General features: G+C 39.4%; 1 protein-coding gene across 1 annotated transcript in view; it reads left to right on the top strand.

Moving 5' to 3' along the window:
• LOC306858142 (melanopsin-A-like) overlaps positions 1 to 24,160 on the top strand; it is a gene marked incomplete at its 5' end in the record, with an annotated part of 35,040 nt that overhangs the window by 2,635 nt on the left and 8,245 nt on the right. Inside the window, 5 exons of the mRNA XM_079398542.1 lie at positions 7,029 to 7,171; positions 7,384 to 7,517; positions 20,077 to 20,280; positions 20,429 to 20,600; positions 23,826 to 23,990. Of these exons, the coding sequence (XP_079254668.1) occupies positions 7,029 to 7,171; positions 7,384 to 7,517; positions 20,077 to 20,280; positions 20,429 to 20,600; positions 23,826 to 23,990 (818 nt within the window). The remainder of the gene's footprint in view (positions 1 to 7,028; positions 7,172 to 7,383; positions 7,518 to 20,076; positions 20,281 to 20,428; positions 20,601 to 23,825; positions 23,991 to 24,160) is intronic.

Below are 24,160 nucleotides of genomic sequence, written 5' to 3'. Positions count from 1 at the left end.
TGCATAGAACTGATTTCCTATATGTATCTTGTGTCACTGTGTATTGTAACCCTTCACCTTTTGATTCCAAACAATAGATTGATTCTTTTTTTTTTTTTTTTTTAGAGTGGCATGGATAGCTTTAGAATTATAGAGTGAATCAATACGTGGGAGATAAAAAAGTAATGCAAATATGAGTCTGAAGCAGGAGCTTGAAAGAGAAGCTGAAAGGTCATGGTTGTACAGGGACTTCAGAGAATAGGATGTTTAAAACTATGCCTTAGACATTGCAATTGTCAGTGAGGCTCTCAATGTTTGGTTTGAACTAATATTGACTTATTTAAATAAATATTGAAAATATAATTAATTAATTAAACATTTTTTGTGATGACACTGCATGACAATTAGCCTTTTATACTTGGTTGCATAAATTCCCCATTCCAGAGGCCTGAGCTAAAATACTGAGAGCCCGTGGTCTCAAAAACAACAGGTGGAATCAAGACACTTTATTTATTTATTTTTTTAATTATACACTACAAAGATGGCATAGTGCTTCTTAAATGTCATTTAGCTGTCTTTGCACTGACTGTTTAATGCAGTGGTGGCATAAATGCATTTACACAGTAATTAAAACTATATACTTTGATAATAGGTGGGTCAGAGAAGTCATAATTTAGTCTGGATTTTATCTGGCGTTGTGTCTTTACACTTAATTATGAGCAGGGACAGACCAGCCTTAACTCAGGTGTTTAAAGAAGCCTTTTGTCATTTAAATGCAAGCCAGAACATTGGACACTGGCCCAACTTTCAAATCCAGTGAAAGTGATCCATGTGTTTGTCTTTTGCCAATAAATGCAAATTTACCTTGGACTTCTAAAATCTTCTAAAGACATGTATGCAGGTTTGAAACAGAGTTTCTGATTAATTCATAAGGCTGACATGACCCTGTGCTGCTTTGATGATCTTCTGGATCTTTAAAGGTCATAGGATTTCAGCCTAGCCTTGTATTCTGTTGGAAAGCACTACTACAAAATTATTTATTATAGTAGCATTTTAATGTTCTTTTTAGAATTAGACTTTCTCCTCCCAGAGTTATTTGACACACTGGCTTGATAGAAAAAACTTGAACAATTGCAATTGAGTTTTGGGATGAGTCCAAGGTTTATTGCAACCGACTTGTCCAGTGTGTGTTTGAATTGATTTCTGGTTTGTCAGAAGTAAAACAGAGAGCAAAGAGGTTTCTGTAATACAATGAGACATTCACAGAATGGAGACAACATAGACATTGGTCTGTTTCATATGTCTATCTCACAAGTGATGAATAAATCCCCAAAAAATGCAGGGAAACCTGAAAGGCCCTTTTTGTTTGTTTTTGTATTGTTTGTTATGTTTGAAGAATGTTTGTGAAATATATCAACAACCACTGAAAAAATAAAGCCAAATGTATTCGTTAACAACATTTTAAAGTACAGTGGTATTTTGATAATCAAGGACAAACACAAGAACACAATTTGAATGATGTTTCATTTCATTATGATTGTCAAGAATTTGTCAAGGTCAAATTTTATTATCACAGCAGCGGGAGCCCTGATTCCTTATTAATGAAAATGGTTTTGACATTAATGTTAAAGCACTAGATATCGTGTTTGGATGTTCACATATTTTTGTCATGTATCTTTTATACATCAGAGAGACTAACACAGTGAAAATAAGAGGGAGGTATTGATATTGAAAGAGTTGCACATCTGTCCATTGCAATAGATTGTTGCATTGGATCTCCATGCCAGGAATATCAGATCAAGTCTCCTTCTCAGATCTTAACAGAGTTATAACAGTTAGCAGAAGTCAAAAACTGTAATTTGTATGGCACTTGTATTATTTTGTATGGTAGCCTACTATTAACTAAAAGTTCTATCAGCCTGAGAGGTTGACAGAGGAAGAGCAGAAAGCATAAAAATGATGATAAAAGAATTAGTTTATTGTATAATCTTAGTTGTATGTGTTTCAATGCTCAGACTTCATCTGAACGTCATCCCTACTTCAAGACTTTGTCCTGTACTTTGTCTAACCAGTATAAATTCAACAAATGTTATACCAAACCAAAAGAAAATGGAAAATTACTGTTTTACAACATCTTGTGAAATTAAAACCATGACATAGAGACATTACTTTGTCTTTTGCTCTTGAACACCACACAATGATAATATCAAACAACAACAGAAAACATTACTAGAGCAAGAAAAATAAAATAAGTAATGTAACAAAAATGAATCAAAGATCTTATATGGAATGATTAAATGGTTATAACTAATAAAAATGGCTAAAATTGGCTTTTAAAAATCACTCCACTGTCGTAAAGACATGCGTCAGATGGTTAAATAATGATTCACAATGGTAAGAACTGCCAATGGGAAGCCAAGAAAAATGGGTCAGTGGTATCAGTTAAAGCATGCATAGATTTAAATCATCAGCATCTCAGAGCTGCACATTATCAAAGTGCTGTTTGAAATCTGTCTCGGTATCCAATGTTTTTCTCAAGTAATGTTGTAGAAATCAATCAAAAGGAATTTGTGCAGTTTGAAAACTTTAGCTTGAATTCAAGTTCACCTTCCCCCAAGAAAGTTCTTTCAGGAAATACACCCATGCTCTTTGAGGAAAGGTCTCAGGTTTGTTGGACAGACGGAGTAGATAATCTCCCCCAAAAAGACTCTTTTTTTAAAGCAGTGGATCAGCTGTCCTTTATCACAGTTTCCGCTTGAGAAGTTTGGGCCCATAGTCTCCAGAGACGTTGCTTACCGATCAGGAAACTGTCAGATGACAGATTTAGAATCGATTGTGTGTGCTTTGCTCCTATTCAGACTTTTCTTCCAGCCACGAGCTATGATAATAAGTGAAGCAGCACAGACAAACAAGTTCATTCAACACAATCTGTTGCTCTCAATCTTGCAGATTATTTTTTGTTATTTATGAAAGCTTTTAAATAATGCAAACATAGTACAATTATATGGTTTTTAATAAAAAAAATTTTTGATTAAGATCTTTGTTGTGCATTGGTGTTATTCTAAACAACTGCAGCCCAAAAATTAAGCACCATGACATTATTCTCTCTCTGCTATGATTAGCTAATGGTACAAATAAGCTCCTTGCAATATGGCGAATGTCATTTTCTCTCCTTTATCCATTTCTGTCTTTCTCTCTGTCTCTCCTTGTCTCTTTAAATTGCTCTCTGAATGTCTAAGTGAAAGTAACATTTTAAGAGCACTTCCCATATATTTGTGCCTCAGAATCATCCCTCCAAGTAGCAGAACATGCTCTCGTCCAAATCCCTCATCGATAGACCTAACAGACAAGCACTGTAACGGCACTGACATATGAGGATTAAACCAAATCTCAGTTCCGTCTCTCTAGATTACGCAAAATGACAATCAAGGCAATTTGTAACGGATACTGTGTCTTCCAGTGTCTACTTTCTGGATGTTTGCGCAAGAGTGTGTAGCATTTGGACCAATCAGACACACATTTATTCATTATATTTAATGAATAATCCAGCAAACCCTCTCATTCAACAAACAATCTGTGAGGCTCTATGGACCCTTCCCCCCGAAAGAGCACCCTAAAGGGCTCATTTAACAGGGTAACCATCTGATAAGACTGTTTTATTGCTCAAAAGTATGTGAGATGTGGCATGCCGTAAGAATGGACCCTTCTGAAACCCACGCAATGCCCATACAAACAAAACTTTCCTCCTTGTCACTCATAGACAAACCTTTCTACAGATAAACATACATCCCAGGATATTGTGTATATGATTTTAACTATCTTGTATAGTGTCTCTTGCATTGCATTTTGTTTTATGCATGCTTTATGAGTGAAGTACTAGTTAATGTAACCCCACCTATATTGTGTCTCCTACCAAATTAATGCTCATTTGATGACGCACACTTTGGTGTACACCACCTTCTCATAGAATGCCAAGTGTGTGTGTAATTTAATCAAAGCATATGAGACCTGGTCAATTGATTGTACTGTAAATTTGGCTTTATCAAGCTAATTCTATTAACTTATCCAAATATTATATTTAATTATAAAGAATTATGTTTAATTAATAATATTCCGCCTTAAGTTAACTTGCAGTGTTTTCCAGAAATAGTGGCATTTACCATTGTGCCTAAAAATTTCATGATTTGTTAAATTATTTTTGGGGGTAATTTCATTCGAATAAGATATGGACGACTGTTCAAAAGTTTGGGGGTGGTAAGATTTTTTTAGTGTTTTTATTTTTATTTTTAAGGAAGCCTCATAATATACCCACCAAGTCTGTATTTATTTGATCAGTATAATTAACACAGTAATTTAGTGAAAACATATTATATTTTAAAATAACTCTTTTCTATTTAATTGTATTTTAAAATGTAATTTATTCCTGTGATGGCAAAGCTGAATTTTCAGCAGCCATTACTCCAATCTTCATTGTCACATGATCCATCAGCAATCATAATATAAAATCTAATCTGATTTGGTGCTCAAGAAACACTTCTTATTATTATCTATGTTGAAAACAGCTGTGCCGCTTATTATTTTTGTGGAAACCAATGAAAAGTTCAAAAGAACTGCATTTAGTTGAAATCAATAATAGTATACATTTATTTAAAAGAAAATTATGAGTTCCTTTAACATGATAGAAAAAACGAAGTAACAGTGAGATTACTTTTTTAAATTTTCAGTCTCAGTATTGAGCTCCTGGAATAAAACCTGCTTAGCTCCAGGTAAGAATTATCACCTTGTAGAAGGGAAGAGCATCTGTGCCACAAACCATGATTTCTTCAGACCTCCCAGTGTGTAAAGAAAAAGCCTTGTAAATTTGAGGCACCAAAATGCATTTATGCTCACATGGCTTGCCTGCATACAGAGTGTCTGGATGGATAGACAGGCATAGTGACGTGCTGACTCATTATTCAGTTTAACAGTGTGAAATAATTGGAAGCAATTTTATTCTATTGATCATTTGGTAATAGGTTTATCAATGTATTGACAAACGGATGACAAACTTGGCAGAGAGTGTCTCATTCAGTGCAAAATAAATTAAATGTTAAACTTTGTTTTGGAGAACTGCAACCACATGTATAATAATGTGCTGCCTATATATACCTGTAAGACACAGAAGATCTCATGATGAAGGAGATCAATTTAGAATAAGTTTAGGATTGACCAAAAGTAAATACAGGGTTATGGCAGTGGAACCGAATAGCCTGTGTCTGCAGCTTCTTCTCCAACTTTATTGAAGCACAATGATTGTTACCTCCTTTTGTTCAGGGCTTTTGTTTGATGTATTTATCATGTAATTGAATCTTTTTGACAGAGTTGAAAAAATAACAGGCATTTGTGCTTTTGGTTTTCATAAACCACAGACATCAAGGGTCAACTGAATATATTTAAAACTTGAAATATATCTATCTGAGATAAATGGTGAATAAACAAGACTTTTTGAATCAAATTTAGTTAAGACCAACCAGCTCAAACATTCTTTTATCTGTTACTTAAAATAACATATAATAGCGCATTGGCTAAAAAGCAGAGGAAGCCCACCCACCCCACCTCGGAACTTGATTTCTGGGGGGCCCAAGCCAATGTGCTGTTCAGGGGGCTCAGAACAAGAGCCATCTGATTGTTATTTGTGTTCAAAAAGATCTGCATTGTTTGCGCTGATAGCCTAGCCCCCCCCCCCCCCCCCCCTTACTCCTTCACTTCCTGTCTACTCTACACTGTCCTATTGTAATAAAGGCAACAACAACAAAAAAAGATCTGCGTTATCTTACCAAAGATCATAAACCTGCTTTTGTTTACAGCTTAATTTTATTTACAGCTCTAGGAAATACAATGGCATTCATAGTTGTATCCCACATTAAATATCAATGATTCAAAATCTAATTTAAACCTGGATAAAACAGTAAGTTTTAGGATTTTTGTAAAGTGTCAGAACTATTTCTATTTCTAATCATATAAGTACTTTTTGTGACATTTATCATAAGTCTTTGTATAGATGACCAGATGCTCTTTGGATCATTCTCAAGTCATGCCTGTAGAGCATAATCCTCAGGTTTGATGCGAAATGTATTAAATTAGAAGTGTATGTTTTGCAGAAAACAATGTTTTTAAGCATTCCTTGTCCAGTAGTAGTGGAGGGTGTCTATCCTTTAATCAGATTCTTTAATGACCCAATAATTTATCATGAGCAAAGATGTCCACATACACACAATTCCATTAATCCGCCACTGATCTGCGGCAGATTATAAACTCATTAGTTCTGAAATGTTCTCTTCTCTCATTTTGTATTTCCGATTGTCATACTGAGCAGCCTTTCAATATTCACTATTAGTACCATCTTCACATCGTCTTCCTCAAAGGCTAGTCATAAACTAGAGTGTTTGATTTAAAAGAAATGTGAATGATTGCCACTCTGATTTGCTAGTCTGTATTACTCACCCATTGTATGCTGCTCTAACTATGAAAGCGACCTACAGAGTGTCAATTTTACTTGTTTTGCTCTATCTGGCTGTAGCCATTCAAGTCAATAGAGTGACTCAGGGATGGATAGAAGTATAAATGGATAAATTGATGCTAAAAGTGGCTGACTAAGATGTTGACACTGGTGAATCGAATGGCAGTGTTTGATGTACTAATTGCTTCTTAAGGACCGAGTCTGACACTAGGGCAAAAACCGAAAGCTGGCCCGTCTGCCATTCTAAAAGCTTTTATGTGTTTTCTGTTTCACACACCAATGTAACTGAATGAAACAGCACAATTCACTTCAAAAACAGTAAATATGTCTGCTTAATTCCTTCTCAGATGGCTATTAAGGTATCAAAGAGGTATGACAGAGGTTTCAGGAACTAGAAGATTTAGTCTCTTTGAAAATGAAGACATTTTTAACTTTATAAGTAATGGAAAGCTCAAGTATTCAGATTTAATGTCCTTTATGTATAAATGTAGCTCATTGCGCTCATCTGAAATCATCTCCTGGCGTTCACTTTTTTTCTTGTTGTGCACAGGTGGCAATGGTGCAGGATGTTCGACATACTTTCCCCACAGTGGATGTTCCAGACCACGCTCACTACACCATTGGCTCTGTCATTCTGGCAGTGGGCATCACCGGCATAGTGGGAAACTTCTTGGTCATGTATGCCTTCTGCAGGTGAGTCCAGATATATGTTGTTTGTGTGATAACCAATGCAATCCTAGTTAGATCTGCTCATCTAGAGTCATTGTTGCACTGCAAAGGCAGCACAGAATCTGCTAAGATATAAACCAGGGTTTCTCAAACTTGGGTTCAAGAACAACTGCCAGAAATGATTGAGCTTTTTTTTTAATTGTAGCATTTGTCATTTCTTTTGTGTATGTTTTCAGGAGTAGGAGCCTGAGAACACCTGCCAACATGTTCATCATTAATCTAGCTGTCACAGACTTTCTGATGTGTGTCACTCAGACGCCAATCTTCTTCACCACCAGTTTGCACAAGCGATGGATCTTTGGGGAAAAAGGTAATCCAGATGTCAGATAATCACGGGCGCTTGATCAAACCCCTGGTTCATTTCCAGGATTTCATAGTTACTTGCACAGATGCTAAGTCAACTCTACAGGGAGAGTTCATGAGACTGATTCCAGTGCAGATGAGAAGAAAGTTTAGTAGATAATAATAAATAATCTCAGTTGGAGAGGGATTATGCAGTGATGCGTAACTGTATATCCTGGTGAAGGAGAAGAAACACCTTAGTGTCCACAGAGGTCAAAGCGTATGTAGATATGAATCAGTGTTCAGTTAGCCTGAACATATTTCAATTACAATGCAAAGGGGCTTTTCAAAATCTGCAGGTGTATGTAATAAATGTGCAATTATAAACTCTGAAAAAAAAAGTTTTTGATTCATTAAGATGATTGTTTGATGAATCAGTGCTCTGAAAAAATAATTAGGGTTCTGCTTTATCAAGCCAGTGTGTTATTATTGAGGAAAAAAGTGGTAATTATATTTTTTATTGTCCTAGAATATATAAAAACAAACATTTTTGTAAAAGCCCGTGAATTAAAATAAACTGTTTTATCGACGCTTTTTGTACAACTAACAAGCTTAATTTGTTAGTGTGTTTTTTTTATTTGTTAATTGTATTATTGTATTATATTATTACCAAACATGCAAAATCAGACGTTTTCTTTCCTAATCAGACAAAATATAATCAGAGGTAAACTGAATGACGGTTTAACGCTATAGTCAGTGTTTCCAACCCATGTTTACAGTAACAGTAGCACATATTAATAAAAAAAGTACCTTTTTCTATTTTAGTAGAAACTTAATTTTTTGTTTAGTTTGTATTCCTAAAACCCAGAAGACAATTAGCATATTTGAGCCATTTTCTCTTTATGTGTTTGTACCGTCACCATGTCTAGAACAGCGGTGAAAGAAAGTCTAGATCTATTTCAGGTTGAGAAGTAATCATTTTGAGCTGTTTGCAAATAATATTTTGAAATATGTACACAAGCACTTTTATTTGTATGCCTAATATGTTAAAACACAAAAGTGTTTCTTGTCTCATCATGTAAATGACACCATATTTTCAATTGAAAACAGCCATATTTGAGAAAATGTGAGTAGTTTGCATCTCTGAATATACTGTCGTTCGTTTAACATCATAAAACAGTTGTCAAATATTAAATGTTTCCCTACGTCCATCTTATCTTACATCTGGGTAGAATAGCAGTTAGTGACTCTTGACTGAGCAGCTTCCTACAAAGTCAATATATTAGAGATGTAATCTCTCATTCAAGCTCTCTTAAACATATTATTGCGATTATTTTGTACTAGCCCTAAAAACCCCTCTTGAAAGAACAACAATTGCATGATTACATATTCATCATGCAGTAGCATGTGTGGGATTAATGTGATGGTCTAATGTTAGGCCTTCGAATAATGCCACAGATAAAACAGAAAATGTTGGGTCATCTGAGGATCCCTTGATCACTGATGGTCTTGTTTAGATTTCAAACCTTTTAAGCGCTTAAAGTGTGTTCTTTGAAGTGAAGCAGTTGCTGGATGGTTGATGAAGTGGAATGACTCAAACTCTCTTGAGGTCTCTCTTCAACCTGAGGAATGTGTGAGAGATCTGCTGCGCTTTCTCTGAATGATGTTCAATAACACCCTCACAGTGCTGTAGAGCAGCTTTATAAGATGGTGAAGAGAAATGTGACTGCGGCATCCACTCACTTCACCCATTCACAATCATTATACGAGTTTATGTTGTCTCAAATCATAGTTGATTAGAATTTAACAAGCTTTCTCTGCCTGGAATCATCTTGTAGACATCACCTTGTTAATAATAACTGTGAATCTCACAACCCCCAGCAGCCATACGTTGTTCATATTGTTTCGTTGTCAATATTTTATCCACCGTGTTATTGTAGTTTTATGAGTACACTGAAAAAAAAAATGGTATAACAATTTTCACTCAGATATTTCACAAACAATTACAAAGAACACACTGAAATAAATGTGAAATTTTGGGATTCAAAAACTGCAATAGTATTTTATATTTATTTTATATTTATTAGTATCAGTATATATCCAATTACATATATATATATATATATATATATATATATATATATATATATATATATATATATATATATATATATATATATATATATATATATATGTGTGTGTGTGTGTGTGTGTGTATATATATATATATGTGTGTGTGTGTGTGTTTGTGTGTGTGTGTTTTTGTGTGTATATATTTTTATGTGTGTGTGTGTGTATGTATGTTGTAACCACCCAGAGTTTGGTTATCATGTTTTCTGCTGTTTTCGTTGTTTTTGTATGTCATACTACTCCTGTGCTCTAGGGGAACTAGGTAGCCTGCTCCTCTGTATTTAGCCAGGTAAGAGGGGAGAAGTTAGTATGGTTTGGTGAAGGGAAGCATGGTTTGTCTCTCATGGTGCACCCAAGATGCACAGAGTCCAGACTGAGAAACTGTGGTTTTAAGCTCAGTCAAAAGGACTTTTTATATATATGCACATCAATTTGTCCACTTTATGGATATGATGCTGATGTGGTGCTTGGAACCGGTGGGCTCAGTTTCAGAGGACAGCGGTAACAAGGCTTTACCTCATCGTTTGGATTCTTTTGGATTAACTGTCCCTTTGGATTACTCTACTTACCGCACACTTCATCATTGCACTGGACAATTGACTCTGAGCTACAACTCATAGGGATTGCTCTACAAACTACATGGCAATGGTCATATAAGGTTTTCTTTTCACGGCAAGGCTGAACGTCAGTGCTAGTATTGTGTTTGTGTGTATTTGTTATTTTGCTTGCTATTTCGGTTTCTTTGGATGGGTTTTGTTTATATAAATATTTTTCCTGCTCTTTCAAATTTTTTGTTTGATTTATTTGTTTAAATACAAGTTTGGTCGGTGGGTCCCTCCCTCTAATTATCTTGTAGCTCGCCTCTCTAGGGTGTTCTTAGGGAGACCGTTACAGATTGGCGCCCGAACAGGGACCATCAGGCCCAAAAAAAAAAAAAAAAAAAAAAAAAAATCTTTAACTTGAGTTTTTTTTCACAGTTTTATTGTCACATAGAGCCCCGATGTCGTCATCTGCAATGGATGGGGATGAAGTCATACCTAGTGCAAGTTTCACTTCTGAGTCTTTTACTGCCAGAAGAGAACCAATGAGAGATTTGATAAACACCTTCAGCGATTTGTATATTGACTCTGATGAGGGAAGCGAAAGAGCTATGGATAATGTTCTTGAGGATGATTCTTCTTTCCCTCCTCCACTGCCACCACCGGAAGAAAATGGAGAAACTGAACACAATGCAAACTTTTCAGCTACAGCCCTGAATGATCGAGTCACAGCTTTGGAAAATCAGATGGCAAACATATGTCAGGTGGTGAGTGAGCAAGTTTCTTGTGACGAGTTTGTTAAGCAATGTAAAAAGATTGAAGATAGGATGTCATATCATGTTCAACGTGAGTGTGAAAGGGTTAAACAGCAGATGGAAATGATAGTCAAGGATCTGGGTCAATCTATGATAGATTGCTTGAAAAGAAGAGATCGGCAACTGGAGCAAAAGTTTCAAGTGTTGAGACTATCTTCATCTACCCCAGTAATCTCAAAAATTGATCCTCTAGTTCGTGATGATGCCACACTACCTAGTAACATGACATATAATTTACCGACCAACCATGTTCATAACCAGACCAACCAGTCTGCAATTCAGTATAACCCTCCAGTAAAACTTGACTTCCCTAGTTTCAGCAATACCCTTGAAGATGATCCAGTTTCATTCATTGAACGTTGTGAGGAATACCTTGATGTTCGCCCCCTCAGTGATGATGAAATTTTGGCCTCACTCTCAGCTGTACTGAAAGGAACTGCCAAAGATTGGTGGATGGCAGAGAGGAGAAGTGTGGCCAAATGGAAGCAATTCAAGGAGAGATTCCTACACTCGTTTTTAAGCGAAGACTACCGGGAGGTGGTAGCCAGGAAACTGTTGGAAAGAAAGCAAGGTGCTAAAGAGAGTTTCAGGGACTTTGCTTTTCAATATCGTGCTTTATGTCTACGATGGAAAAACGATATGTCTGAGAAGGAAGTGGTACAATCCATCTTGAGGAACTGCAATCCGCGACTCGCCAGCTTATTACGAGGAACTGTCAAGGACGTGGGAGAGTTAGTTAGGATTGGAACACAAATTGAAAGAGACTTTGATGAGTCTAGGAGGTATTGGAGTCAAGTCAATGGGGAGGAACAGAAAAGGAAAATGTCCACTGTTCAAGAACCTCAGCGCAAGTTACCACAGGCTGGCAGTCGAATTGTGCTACTTGATCAAAGCCCAGACCATCATGCCTACAAGAACATCTCCCTTCCCATAATCATCAGAGACAGTTATATCATTGCTATAGTTGACACTGGAAGCACATTCTCACTAATTCAACAATCGTTGTGGAAGCAGTTAAGTCCTCTGGAAGCATGTCAACCGAGTGGAGGTCAATCATTCCTGTTGGCTAATGGGCAGAGACAAAATTCCTTAGGCAAAGTGAGTTGGAGATGTGAGATTCAAGGACAGTCTGTGTATGTGACTTTCTTCATTATGCAAGATTCCGATCTAACTGTTCCAGTTCTTCTAGGAATCGACTTTCTGTTGGAGTCCAGGATGGTGTTGGATTTCCACAAAGCAGAGTACAGAATACCTGCAATACCAGAACCAAAAACATTTCCTTTTCAACAGTACGATATTCAACCCTCTGCCTATTTCTATCTTGCACTACCTGGGCCTACCTGTGATGACGAAACTCTCCAACAGATTCACAAGTTAGCTCAAGCAGCAGATGCAGATCTCACCACTCAGAAGGAGTTAAAGGATCTTATGGTACATTGGTCTACGGTGTGCACTCAGCAGATTGGTCGAACAAATTACATCCAGCACAGCATCATAACTGTCGACGAAATTCCCGTAAGAAAACGTGCTTACAAGGTCTCTATGGAGAAGCAGAAATTCATTGATTCACAAGTACAAGAACTTTTAGACAAAGGCATCATCCAACCGTCTATTTCACCATGGGCTTCGCCTGTGGTTATAGTTCAGAAGAAGGATGGAGGTTCCAGATTCTGTATAGATTATCGAGGCCTTAACTCCAAAACACATCTGGATGCCTACCCCATGCCTCAAATACAGGATATCCTAGAGAGTCTCCATGAATCCACCGTCTTCAGTACACTAGATTTAAAAAGTGGCTACTGGCAACTAGAAATGGATCAGGACAGCATTAAAAAAACGGCTTTTGTCACATCCGCAGGGTTATATGAATTTCTGTGTCTACCGTTCGGCCTGAAAAACGCTGCAGCATCCTTCCAGCGGTTGATGGAACAGGTACTACGTGGAGTGCGAGGAAAATGTTGCATGGTATACATTGATGATATCATTGTTTATTCAAAAACCATTCCAGAACATCTTCAGCATCTCCAACAAGTTTTTACTTGCCTCCATAAAGCGGGTCTCACCCTCAATCTGAAAAAATGCAACTTTATCCAGAAATCACTTTCATTCCTTGGACATATCATGACATCTGAAGGAATAAAAACTGACCCAGCCAAAATTTCAGCAGTTGAATCATTTCCCATACCCCAAACCATCAAAGACGTGCAAAGGTTCCTAGGTTTAGCAGGATGGTATCATCGTTTCATTCCCCAATTCTCTGAAAAAGCAGCCCCGTTACATGCCCTGAAACAGAAGAATGCTTCATGGGAATGGACGGAGCAATGTCAACAAGCTTTTAACACAATTAAACAAGATCTTGTACAAGCACCAGTTTTAATCACTCCTGACTTCTCTAAATCTTTCAGAGTACAAACCGATGCCAGTAATATTGGTGTGGGAGCTGTTCTCACCCAGGAAGTGGATGGAGAAGAACACGTCATTGCCTATGCGTCTCGTTTGCTGAGAGGAGCAGAGAAAGCTTATTCTGTTTCAGAAAAAGAGTGTCTGGCAGTAGTGTGGGCCGTCGAGAAATGGAGACAGTATCTGGAGGGACGGATGTTTGAAGTAATAACAGATCATGCAGCCTTGACCTGGGCATTTCAGCATCCGAAACCCTCCTCACGCCTCATACGATGGACCATAAGACTACAAGGTTTTCATTTCACGGTGAGATATAGGAAAGGCCAGTGTAATGTGGTACCAGACGTGCTATCAAGAAGTCTTAACACTCCTCAAGACACGTTACTCATCGCTACGGCAACCAAAAACATTTTACCACCATGTGACCTACCAGTCGACCTCTCACAAATTGCCACAGCTCAACAGCACGATGATGAGGTTCGAGACTTAGTCACTAAGGCAAGCAAAAAGACCCTTGATGTGGCCAGAGTTCACTATGTTCTTGAAAATGGCTTGCTATTTCGCAGTGTACCTGATGGTAAAAAAGGACAAAAACTTCAACTATTCATTCCCTCTGCCCTAAGACAACCATTCTTACAATATGCTCATGACAATCCACTGAGTGGTCATTTGGGAAAGCTCAAAACCTTATTTAGGCTCCTTGAGACAGTGTATTGGCCTAGCATCAGAGCAGATGTCTGGAAATGTTGTAAAGAGTGTCAAACCTGCCAAAAACACAAGCCATCTATGACCAAAACATCAGGTTTTCTACAAAGCACTCCTGTAGTTGAACCTGGATTCATGTTGGGAGTAGATCTCATGGGTCCCTTCCCGAAGAGCATTAAACAACATGAGTATCTTTTAGTTGTTGTTGATTATTTCACCAAATGGGTAGAGTTGTTTCCTTTGAGGACTGCCAAAGCACCTCATATTGCAAAGATTTTGATAGATGAAGTCTTTACCAGATGGGGAACTCCAGCTCATCTTGTATCAGATAGAGGTACACAGTTTACCTCTCATCTTATTGCCCTAGTATGTAAACAATGGGGGGTAGTTCAAAAATTAACCACCGCCTACCACCCTCAGACAAATCTAACGGAACGTGTCAACAGAAACTTGAAAACAATGATTGCGTCCTATGTGGGGGCTCAACACCGACAGTGGGATAAGTGGTTGGCTGAATTCAGGTATGCCATTAACTCTGCCTGGCATGAGAGCACGGGATTTACACCTGCAGAAGTAGCATTAGGACGTAAATTGAAAGGACCGATGGAAAGAGCCCTTCAACCGTTGCCTGACCCTGACAGCCCAGCCTACCCTATATTGGAAAGGCAGAAGGAACTCTTTAGTCTGGTGAGGGAGAATGTAAAGCGAGCTCAGACTAAACAGAAAAAATACTACGACCAACATCACAAACCTGCTCAATTCCAAGATGGAGACGTGGTATGGGTACGAACTCATCCCCTGTCCAGAGCAGATGACGGTTTTATGGCAAAACTGTCCCCTAGGTGGAAAGGTCCCGCCAAGATTGTAAAGAAATTGGGCCCAGTTAATTATCAAGTCTCTCTTGTGTCTAATCCAGATACTTTTGATACATATCATGTTCAACACCTGAAGCTTTGTCATGGGTATGTCAAATCTTCCACTGAGGGAGGAGGTATGTAACCACCCAGAGTTTGGTTATCATGTTTTCTGCTGTTTTCGTTGTTTTTGTATGTCATACTACTCCTGTGCTCTAGGGGAACTAGGTAGCCTGCTCCTCTGTATTTAGCCAGGTAAGAGGGGAGAAGTTAGTATGGTTTGGTGAAGGGAAGCATGGTTTGTCTCTCATGGTGCACCCAAGATGCACAGAGTCCAGACTGAGAAACTGTGGTTTTAAGCTCAGTCAAAAGGACTTTTTATATATATGCACATCAATTTGTCCACTTTATGGATATGATGCTGATGTGGTGCTTGGAACCGGTGGGCTCAGTTTCAGAGGACAGCGGTAACAAGGCTTTACCTCATCGTTTGGATTCTTTTGGATTAACTGTCCCTTTGGATTACTCTACTTACCGCACACTTCATCATTGCACTGGACAATTGACTCTGAGCTACAACTCATAGGGATTGCTCTACAAACTACATGGCAATGGTCATATAAGGTTTTCTTTTCACGGCAAGGCTGAACGTCAGTGCTAGTATTGTGTTTGTGTGTATTTGTTATTTTGCTTGCTATTTCGGTTTCTTTGGATGGGTTTTGTTTATATAAATATTTTTCCTGCTCTTTCAAATTTTTTGTTTGATTTATTTGTTTAAATACAAGTTTGGTCGGTGGGTCCCTCCCTCTAATTATCTTGTAGCTCGCCTCTCTAGGGTGTTCTTAGGGAGACCGTTACAATGTATGTACACACGTGGTCAGAATTGTTGGTACACTTGGTAAATATGAAAGAAGGCTGTGAAAATAAACCTGCATTATTAATCCTTTTGATGTTTATTTTATTTTTTTAAATCACAAAAATCTAACCTATCATTGAACTAAAACAAATTAAAATGGGGGAAAATCTCATTATGAAATAAATGTTTTTTCTCAAATACACATTGGACACAATTATTGGTACCCCTAGAAATTCTTATGAGTAAAATATCTCTGAAGTATATTCCCATTCATATTTACAATTTTGAGCACTCCAGGGTGATTATGAACATGAAATTATCCAGCCATGGCTTCCTGTTTCACAGAAATATAAATAGGAGAGAAAACAAAGGCCAAATACCCTTAATCATCCATCACAATGAGAAAAACCAAAGAATATATTTCTGATGTGCAGCAAAAGATAATTGAGCTTCACAAATTAGAGAAGTGGCTTTAAGAAAAGAGCTAGATCAGTGAAAATTCCCATTTCCACCATCAGGGCAATAATTAAGAATTTCCAATCAACAGAAAATATTACGAAACTGCCTGGAAGAGGACGAGTGTCTATATCGTCCTAATGCACGGTGAGAAGGAGAGTTTGAGTGGCCAAAGAATTAGGAGAAATGGAGAATTAGGTAACACTTTAGAAAAGGGAACACTTATTCACTATTAACTACGACTTTTCCCTCAAAAAATTCCTAATTTGCTGCTTATTAATAGTTAGTAAGGTAGTTGTTAAATTTTGGTTTTGGGTAGGATTAGGGATATAGAATAAGGTTAGGTAGAATAAGGCATTTATATGTGCTTAATTACTACTAATAAATGGCTAATATTCTAGTAATATGCATGCTAATAAGCAACTAGTTAAGAGACCCTAAAATAAAGTGTTACCGAGAATTATTCTTAAATTCTTATTCTCCAATGAAAGGTTGGATTTTTGTAAATGTTTTAAATAAAAGATCAAAAGGATTAACAATGATTTATTTTCACAGCCTTCTATGATCATATTTATCATGGGTGCCAACAATTCTGACCATGTGTATGTATATATTTATATATGTATGTTTATATATTTATGTATGTGTGTGTATGTATGTTTATATATATATATATATCTATGTATGTATGTGTGTGTGTGTGTGTGTGTGTGTGTGTGTCACAGTGCACACACGAGGAGGACACAGGAACACGCAGACGAGGACGTAACCTCAAATAATAGTCTTTAATGTAGACATCAGGACAAGACATGGCAGGACAAGGCAAGGCTTACAGACAGGAAACACTGGGGGTAACGAGTAGACCAGACGACATTACACTGAACAGACAGGACTATACATACACAGGATAATCATGGATAATTAGACAAACACAGCTGGACAAGCATTAACTAATAATCACATCAGACAAGGACAGGAAACAAACCAAATATGGAAACAAGAGGTGGGAACACATGACACACATGACAGAGGACTGAGTGTATATATACACTCACCTAAAGGATTATTAGGAACACCATACTAATACTGTGTTTGACCCCCTTTCGCCTTCAGAACTGCCTTAATTCTACGTGGCATTGATCCAACAAGGTGCTGAAAGCATTCTTTAGAAATGTTGGCCCATATTGATAGGATAGCATCTTGCAGTTGATGGAGATTTGTGGGATGCACATCCAGGGCACGAAGCTCCCGTTCCACCACATCCCAAAGATGCTCTATTGGGTTGAGATCTGGTGACTGTGGGGGCCATTTTAGTACAGTGAACTCATTGTCATGTTCAAGAAACCAATTTGAAATGATTCGAGCTTTGTGACATGGTGCATTATCCTGCTGGAAGTAGCCATCAGAGGATGGGTACATGGTGGTCATAAAGGGATGGACATGGTCAGAAACAATGCTCAGGTAGGCCGTGGCATTTAAACGATGCCCAATTGGCACTAAGCGGCCTAAAGTGTGCCAAGAAAACATCCCCCACACCATTACACCACCACCAGCAGCCTGCACAGTGGTAACAAGGCATGATGGATCCATGTTCTCATTCTGTTTACGCCAAATTCTGACTCTACCATCTGAATGTCTCAACAGAAATTGAGACTCATCAGACCAGGCAACATTTTTCCAGTCTTCAACCGTCCAATTTTGGTGAGCTCGTGCAAATTGTAACCTCTTTTTCCTATTTGTAGTGGAGATGAGTGGTACCCGGTGGAGTCTTCTGCTGTTGTAGCCCATCCGCCTCAAGGTTGTGCGTGTTGTGGCTTCACAAATGCTTTGCTGCATACCTCGGTTGTAACGAGTGGTTATTTCAGTCAAAGTTGCTCTATCAGCTTGAATCAGTCGGCCCATTCTCCTCTGACCTCTAGCATCAACAAGGCATTTTCGCCCACAGGACTGCCGCATACTGGATGTTTTTCCCTTTTCACACCATTCTTTGTAAACCCTAGAAATGGTTGTGCGTGAAAATCCCAGTAACTGAGCAGATTGTGCAATACTCAGACCGGCCCGTCTGGCACCAACAACCATGCCACGCTCAAAATTGCTTAAATCACCTTTCTTTCCCATTCTGACATTCAGTTTGGAGTTCAGGAGATTGTCTTGACCAGGACCACACCCCTAAATGCATTGAAGCAACTGCCATGTGATTGGTTGATTAGATAATTGCATTAATGAGAAATTGAACAGGTGTTCCTAATAATCCTTTAGGTGAGTGTATATATATATATATATATATATATATATATATATATATATATATATATATATATATATATGCGTGTGTGTGTGTGTGTACTGTATATATAATAATATTAATTCAATATGTATTGATTACATTAATTTAAGCATTTGCTAGGTTGCTGTGTGTACCAAGCAGTATAATGTACAGTGAGCCAGTGATTATTGCATAAATAAAACCCTTTGGTACAAGATCATCTGATAATCTGAACATAATACATAATATTCAAACAGTGGGGAAGAGTTCAATCATATTCTTGTTCTCTCTAGCCTTCTCATAGCAATCAAGCAAAGGTTTCCAGCAATTGTTCAATTGGTAGTCAATAATAAATAAATTAACTAATAAATAAATAAATAAATAATGGGGTTTTCAATGACAGGCTCTTGAACTTTTCCAAAGCAATTATAGATTCACAGGGTTACAGCCAGGGTTTTCCATTATTATTATAATTACACATCCACTGCCCGCATGTGTAGCTTGTATAAATTAGCTAGTATTCCTATGCTGATAAGGAAAACATGTTCTTTTTCCATCTAAAGCCATTTTCCAGTCTTATTCTTTTCATACAGAAGCTTGACTGAGGTGGTTGATTTATTAGGACTGTGTAGTATGATTTATTACTCATACAATGTAGAATAAACAATGTGAAGGACTTGCTTTATTAACGCAGTGCTGTATTATTTATTCAGTGCATTATGAAATGCATAAAAAGATTAGTTCACCTAAAAATCAAAATGTGCTGAAAAAGTACACACCCTTAGGCCATCTAAGATGTGGTTGAGTTTGTTTCTTCATCATAACAGATTTGGAGAAATTTAACATTACATCGCCTGTTCACCAGTGGGTCCTCTGCAGTGAATGGGTGCCGTCAGAATGAGAGTTGATAATGAACATCACAATAATCCACACCATTAGTCCACTGATCCTCTAGTCCATCAATTAACAACTTGTGAAGTTTTTAATGAATTTGAAGTTTCATTATGACATTTTTAACTTCAAACCTTTGCTTTAAGCTAAAATAGAAGTCATCTATCCATAATATTGCTTTTTTCCTGAGAAAAGGTTGTCTGGTCTAAATAAGGAGAGAAATATGCACAGATCAAGCACCATTTACAATCAAATACAGTCCAAAAGAGTTGTAAAACAAATATGTCAGTGGATTTTAATGTGAAAGGAAAAAAATGGATGGACTTTTTTTAATTGGAGGAAATGTTATTATGGATTTTGCACTGGTATTTTGGTTAGAAGCAACTTAATGCCTTAATGACGGATTTGTTTCTCATACAAACATGCAGTTTTTCAATTCACAAGACATTAATTGATGGACTGGAGTCATGTGGATAGCTTTAATGTTATATTGGTGGTTTGGACGCCATTCTGACGGCACCCATTCACTGCAGAGGATCTATTGGTGAACAAGTGATGTAATGCTACATTTCTCCAAATCTGTTCCAATGAAGAAACAAACTGAGGGTGAGTAAATTTTCTGGTGAACTATTCCTCCAACGTATTTCTTTTTACAGTATTTCTCTCTCTCCACAGGTTGTGAATTATATGCATTCTGTGGCGCTCTGTTTGGTATCTGCTCAATGATCACACTCATGATTATTGCAGTAGATCGATACTTTGTGATCACTCGTCCTTTGGCCTCTATTGGCGTTATGTCACGCAAACGAGCCCTGTTGATACTCTCTGCTGCTTGGGCATACTCTATGGGCTGGAGCCTGCCTCCGTTCTTTGGATGGAGTAAGTGCTTACAATCACTCACTTTAATAGAGGCATTTAATTGTGAAATTCAAGATTGAATAATGTGTATATCCTTCATTTGTTAGAAAGGAAATTGTACCTCCTCATTTTAGAAGCAGCAGCATGTAATTGTATTTTATTTTCTCAGGTGCGTATGTCCCTGAAGGTCTGCTGACATCCTGCTCGTGGGATTACATGACTTTTAGTCCTTCTGTACGAGCCTACACAATGCTGCTCTTTACTTTTGTTTTCTTCATCCCGCTTTTTGTTATCATTTATTGCTACTTCTTCATCTTCAGGGCCATCCGAGATACAAACAGGTACATGCTTTTACCATGTTTATGAGCGTATTTGACCATGTTTTTGGACTGGAAAGAGGAAAAATACTGTTTTTCTATAAAGAAGTGGAGTATTATTTATCAATAAGAGATGAATTTTAGTTCCCTTTCGATATTCCTCTCGTACTGTATGGGAAAAACTCATTTTTTCCTCTTCAACTGAAGCCTTTTCAATCACGCAGTGAAACTGTACGTCCATTGGTTCGTGCAGTGCTATAAAATCTAACCAATGGCCCGGCGGCGGCGCTGAGCGAGTCTATGGCTATGCAGCCCGCCATAGCCCACCAAAATGGGCGGGGTCTCTGGCTATATAAGACTGTTTCATTGCGAGAGTTTCAATCTTGCCTCTCTACGCTTGCGGATAGCTTTCTTTTCAGAAAGTGATTCCGCCCCTCACACCCTCCCGTCCTCTTCCTCCCAGGGACCTGTGCGGAAGAAACAGCGGGGTAGAGGATTCGAGCGGCCAGAGATGGGCAAGCTCACATCGGCTCAGTGCCCGCGTGCCTCACCGTCACCTCAGAGAGAAGATTCGCCGGTCCTCTTCACTCAACCTGATCAGCGTCCCTCTGCGGCGGCGAGCGACATGATCTCATTCAGTGGGAGTGACGACGAATTGAATGACAGCCTTTCTCTGGTGGCTTCGGACAATGAGGATTTATCAGGCTCAGTGACTGACCCTGCCCTCTTGCCGCAGTCCTCTTCACGCAGCGCCATTGGAGCTCGTCCGTGTGATGACAAAGGCTGTCAGTGAGCATCGGGCTCGAGTGGTCTCCGCCTGAGGAGCCGTCTCGCAGCAGGCTGGACAAGTGGTTTCTCCCGGGGCGCCAGCAAGACCCCTGCCAACGCTCGTCCCCCTTCTTTCTAAATCGGGCAGTCGATGTCCAGCCTGGTAGTGTTGGAACGCCACCTTTGGCTCACGTTGACGAAGATGAAAGAGGTGGATAAAATTCCCTTCCTCGACGCTCCAGTCTCATCGAACTGCCTGTTCAGCTGTGGAGGGCTTTGCGGAGACTCAGAAGTCAAGTCAATTTACGGAGGCTCAGAAGTCGTCTCAAGCAATGCGACACTTCCTCCCGAAATGCTCCAGTTCTTCTGCTGCTTCTAGTCGCCTCAAGTCTGCGCCGACTCAGCAGCCTGCCAAGCCAACGCCGGCCTCTCCCGGACCCCGACCTCCTAAGGATCGGCAGGATAGAGGGTGTTCCCGCTCGACAAGACGCTACCCCGGCCCAAGATTGCCTTGTATCATGCGCCTCAGAAGTCCTCCTGATCATTCAGGCAGAAAGAGGAACGGCCCGAGTCTCGCTACCGCCGGATCACCCCGCAAAGAGCCTCTAATGTGCCTCTTGTCACCCCGCTCAGTGCTGGGTACAGAGGGAAGTGTGTTATTGGTTCCCCACGTGCCCGCTCTAGCGCCCGGGCGTCCGACCACTGTGATAGCGGACGAAATAAAACATACATTTTCAAAAAGAGAGCAAATATCCTCTTCTGCCTACCATAAGCGTCCTGCAGCCAGTCTTTAGAGCCTATCCAACCTCTTGCCACGTGGGCCAAGGCCTGGAAGGCCATCCCCGTTGTGTCAGAGTGGGTAATGGCTACGATAAGATGAGGTTATTCACTCCAATTCACTCGAAGACCACCACGCTTCCGCGGTGTGGTCGCCACCACAGTGCACAGAGAGGACGCTCAAGTCCTGCGCGCAGAGGTGATGAATCTGCTGGTAAAGGGAGCCATAGAAATCGTTCCTCCAGCCCAGAGCGAGTCAGGCTTCTACAGCCGCTACTTCCTCTTCCCCAAAAAAAACGGTGGCCTGCGACCTATTCACTGATCACATTGAAACAGATCCACTCGCAAATATGCCCAGGGGACTGGTTCATGTCGCTGTATCTGAAAGACGCATACTTTCACATCCAGGTAGCCCCCCATCACAGATGATTCTTGAATATTAGCATTGGAAGGGGTGACATATCAATCAACCCTTCAACCCTGCTTGCCTGGAATTCGGGCCTAACAACTCCAAGGTCGTCCTGAAACCAAGGCTGGGTTATGTACCTAAGGTTCTCTCCACTCCGTTCACAGCTCAGGTCATAGCGCTTTCTGTGCTTTCCCCTTCGACGGATAACCAGGAATTGTCCCTGCTCTGCCCCTTCAGGGCCCTGAGGTTATACATCGAGCATTCTGCCTTATACAGGAGATCAGAACAGCTTTTTGTCAGCTTCGGTAAACGCGCTAAAGGTCGCCCTGTTACGAAGCAAAGAATTTCCAGGTGGTTAGTGGATGCTATCACCCTAGCATACTCCTCCTTGGGCTTGCAGTGCCCCATTGGAGTCAGAGCCCATTCCACCAGAGGCATTGACTCTTCCTGGGCATGGTCCAGCGGGGTGTCCATTTCGGAAATTTGTGAGGCGGCCGGCTGATCCTTGCTGTCCACATTTGTAAGGTTTTACAACCTGGACGTCCCTGCCTTGCAGGCCAAAGTCCTTTCTGCTTAATTCACCGCCTCCGGCTAGTTAAGCAGTCTTATGGGTTCACTTGACCAACATTGTTCAAGTCCCTCCTTCACTTGGACGGTCCATATTATATAGACACCAAGTATCAACTATACAGAACGACACCCAGGCCACGGATGACCCTGATGGCTCAGCCTGTGCTTGGTGCATTTTATTAACTCCCCTGGGTCTTACTCCCATGTGAGCCATGGTCTTGAGTTGTTTCCCGTCATAGCATGGCGTGATTGTACTGGTTCCCATACAAGCATCTTACAAACGCAGTATGAGTGGAATATCGAAAGGGAACGTGCTCCGTTACTATCGTAACCTCGGTTGCCTGAGATATGGGAACGAGTACTGCGTTCCTGGCCGTGCTATGAGCTGCACGCCTCAGTCGCTTCATTCGAAGAAATCTGAGTTGCTGAGCCATTGGTTCGATTTTGTAGCACTGCAGGAACCAATGGATGTGCAGTTTCACTGCGTGATTGAAAAGGCTTCAGTTGAAGAGGAAAAAAGGAGTTTTTCCCATACAAGCGTCTTACAGATGCAGTACTCGTTCCCATATCTCAGGGAACCGAGGTTACGACAGTAACCGAGTACGATTAGCGCTATGTTACAGTGATACAAAGACCTCGGCTTTGTAAACTGATGTATATGCTGTCTCTTCTTGTGTGTACTGTATCCATCTGTTTGTTTACACATCTGTGTGATGAAATAACAGAGCTGTCGGAAAAATCAATGGAGGAGGAGGACCCAGAGACTCTATCAAGAAGATGCATCGAATGAAAAATGAATGGAAGATGGCAAAGATAGCACTCATAGTGATCCTTTTGTATGTCATCTCCTGGTCTCCATACTCCTGTGTGGCTCTTACTGCTTTTGCTGGGTAAGAATCAGTATGTCTTGCACCCACAATCCATTGCTTTTATTACATCCTTCTTGATGATGATAGCTAATTAGTGTTGACGTCAGCTTATTTTTTGTTTGTTTTATTTATTGCTGTTTTTATTATTTATAGTTACCTGTGGCAACTAAAAGAGCTAAATATTTGACGGA

The sequence above is a fragment of the Barbus barbus genome (genome assembly GCF_936440315.1).
Source record: "Barbus barbus genome assembly, chromosome: 38".
Lineage (NCBI taxonomy): Eukaryota > Metazoa > Chordata > Actinopteri > Cypriniformes > Cyprinidae > Barbus > Barbus barbus.
The sequence above is the reverse complement of the archived record's forward strand: the minus strand, read 5'-3'. Positions and strand labels throughout refer to the sequence as shown.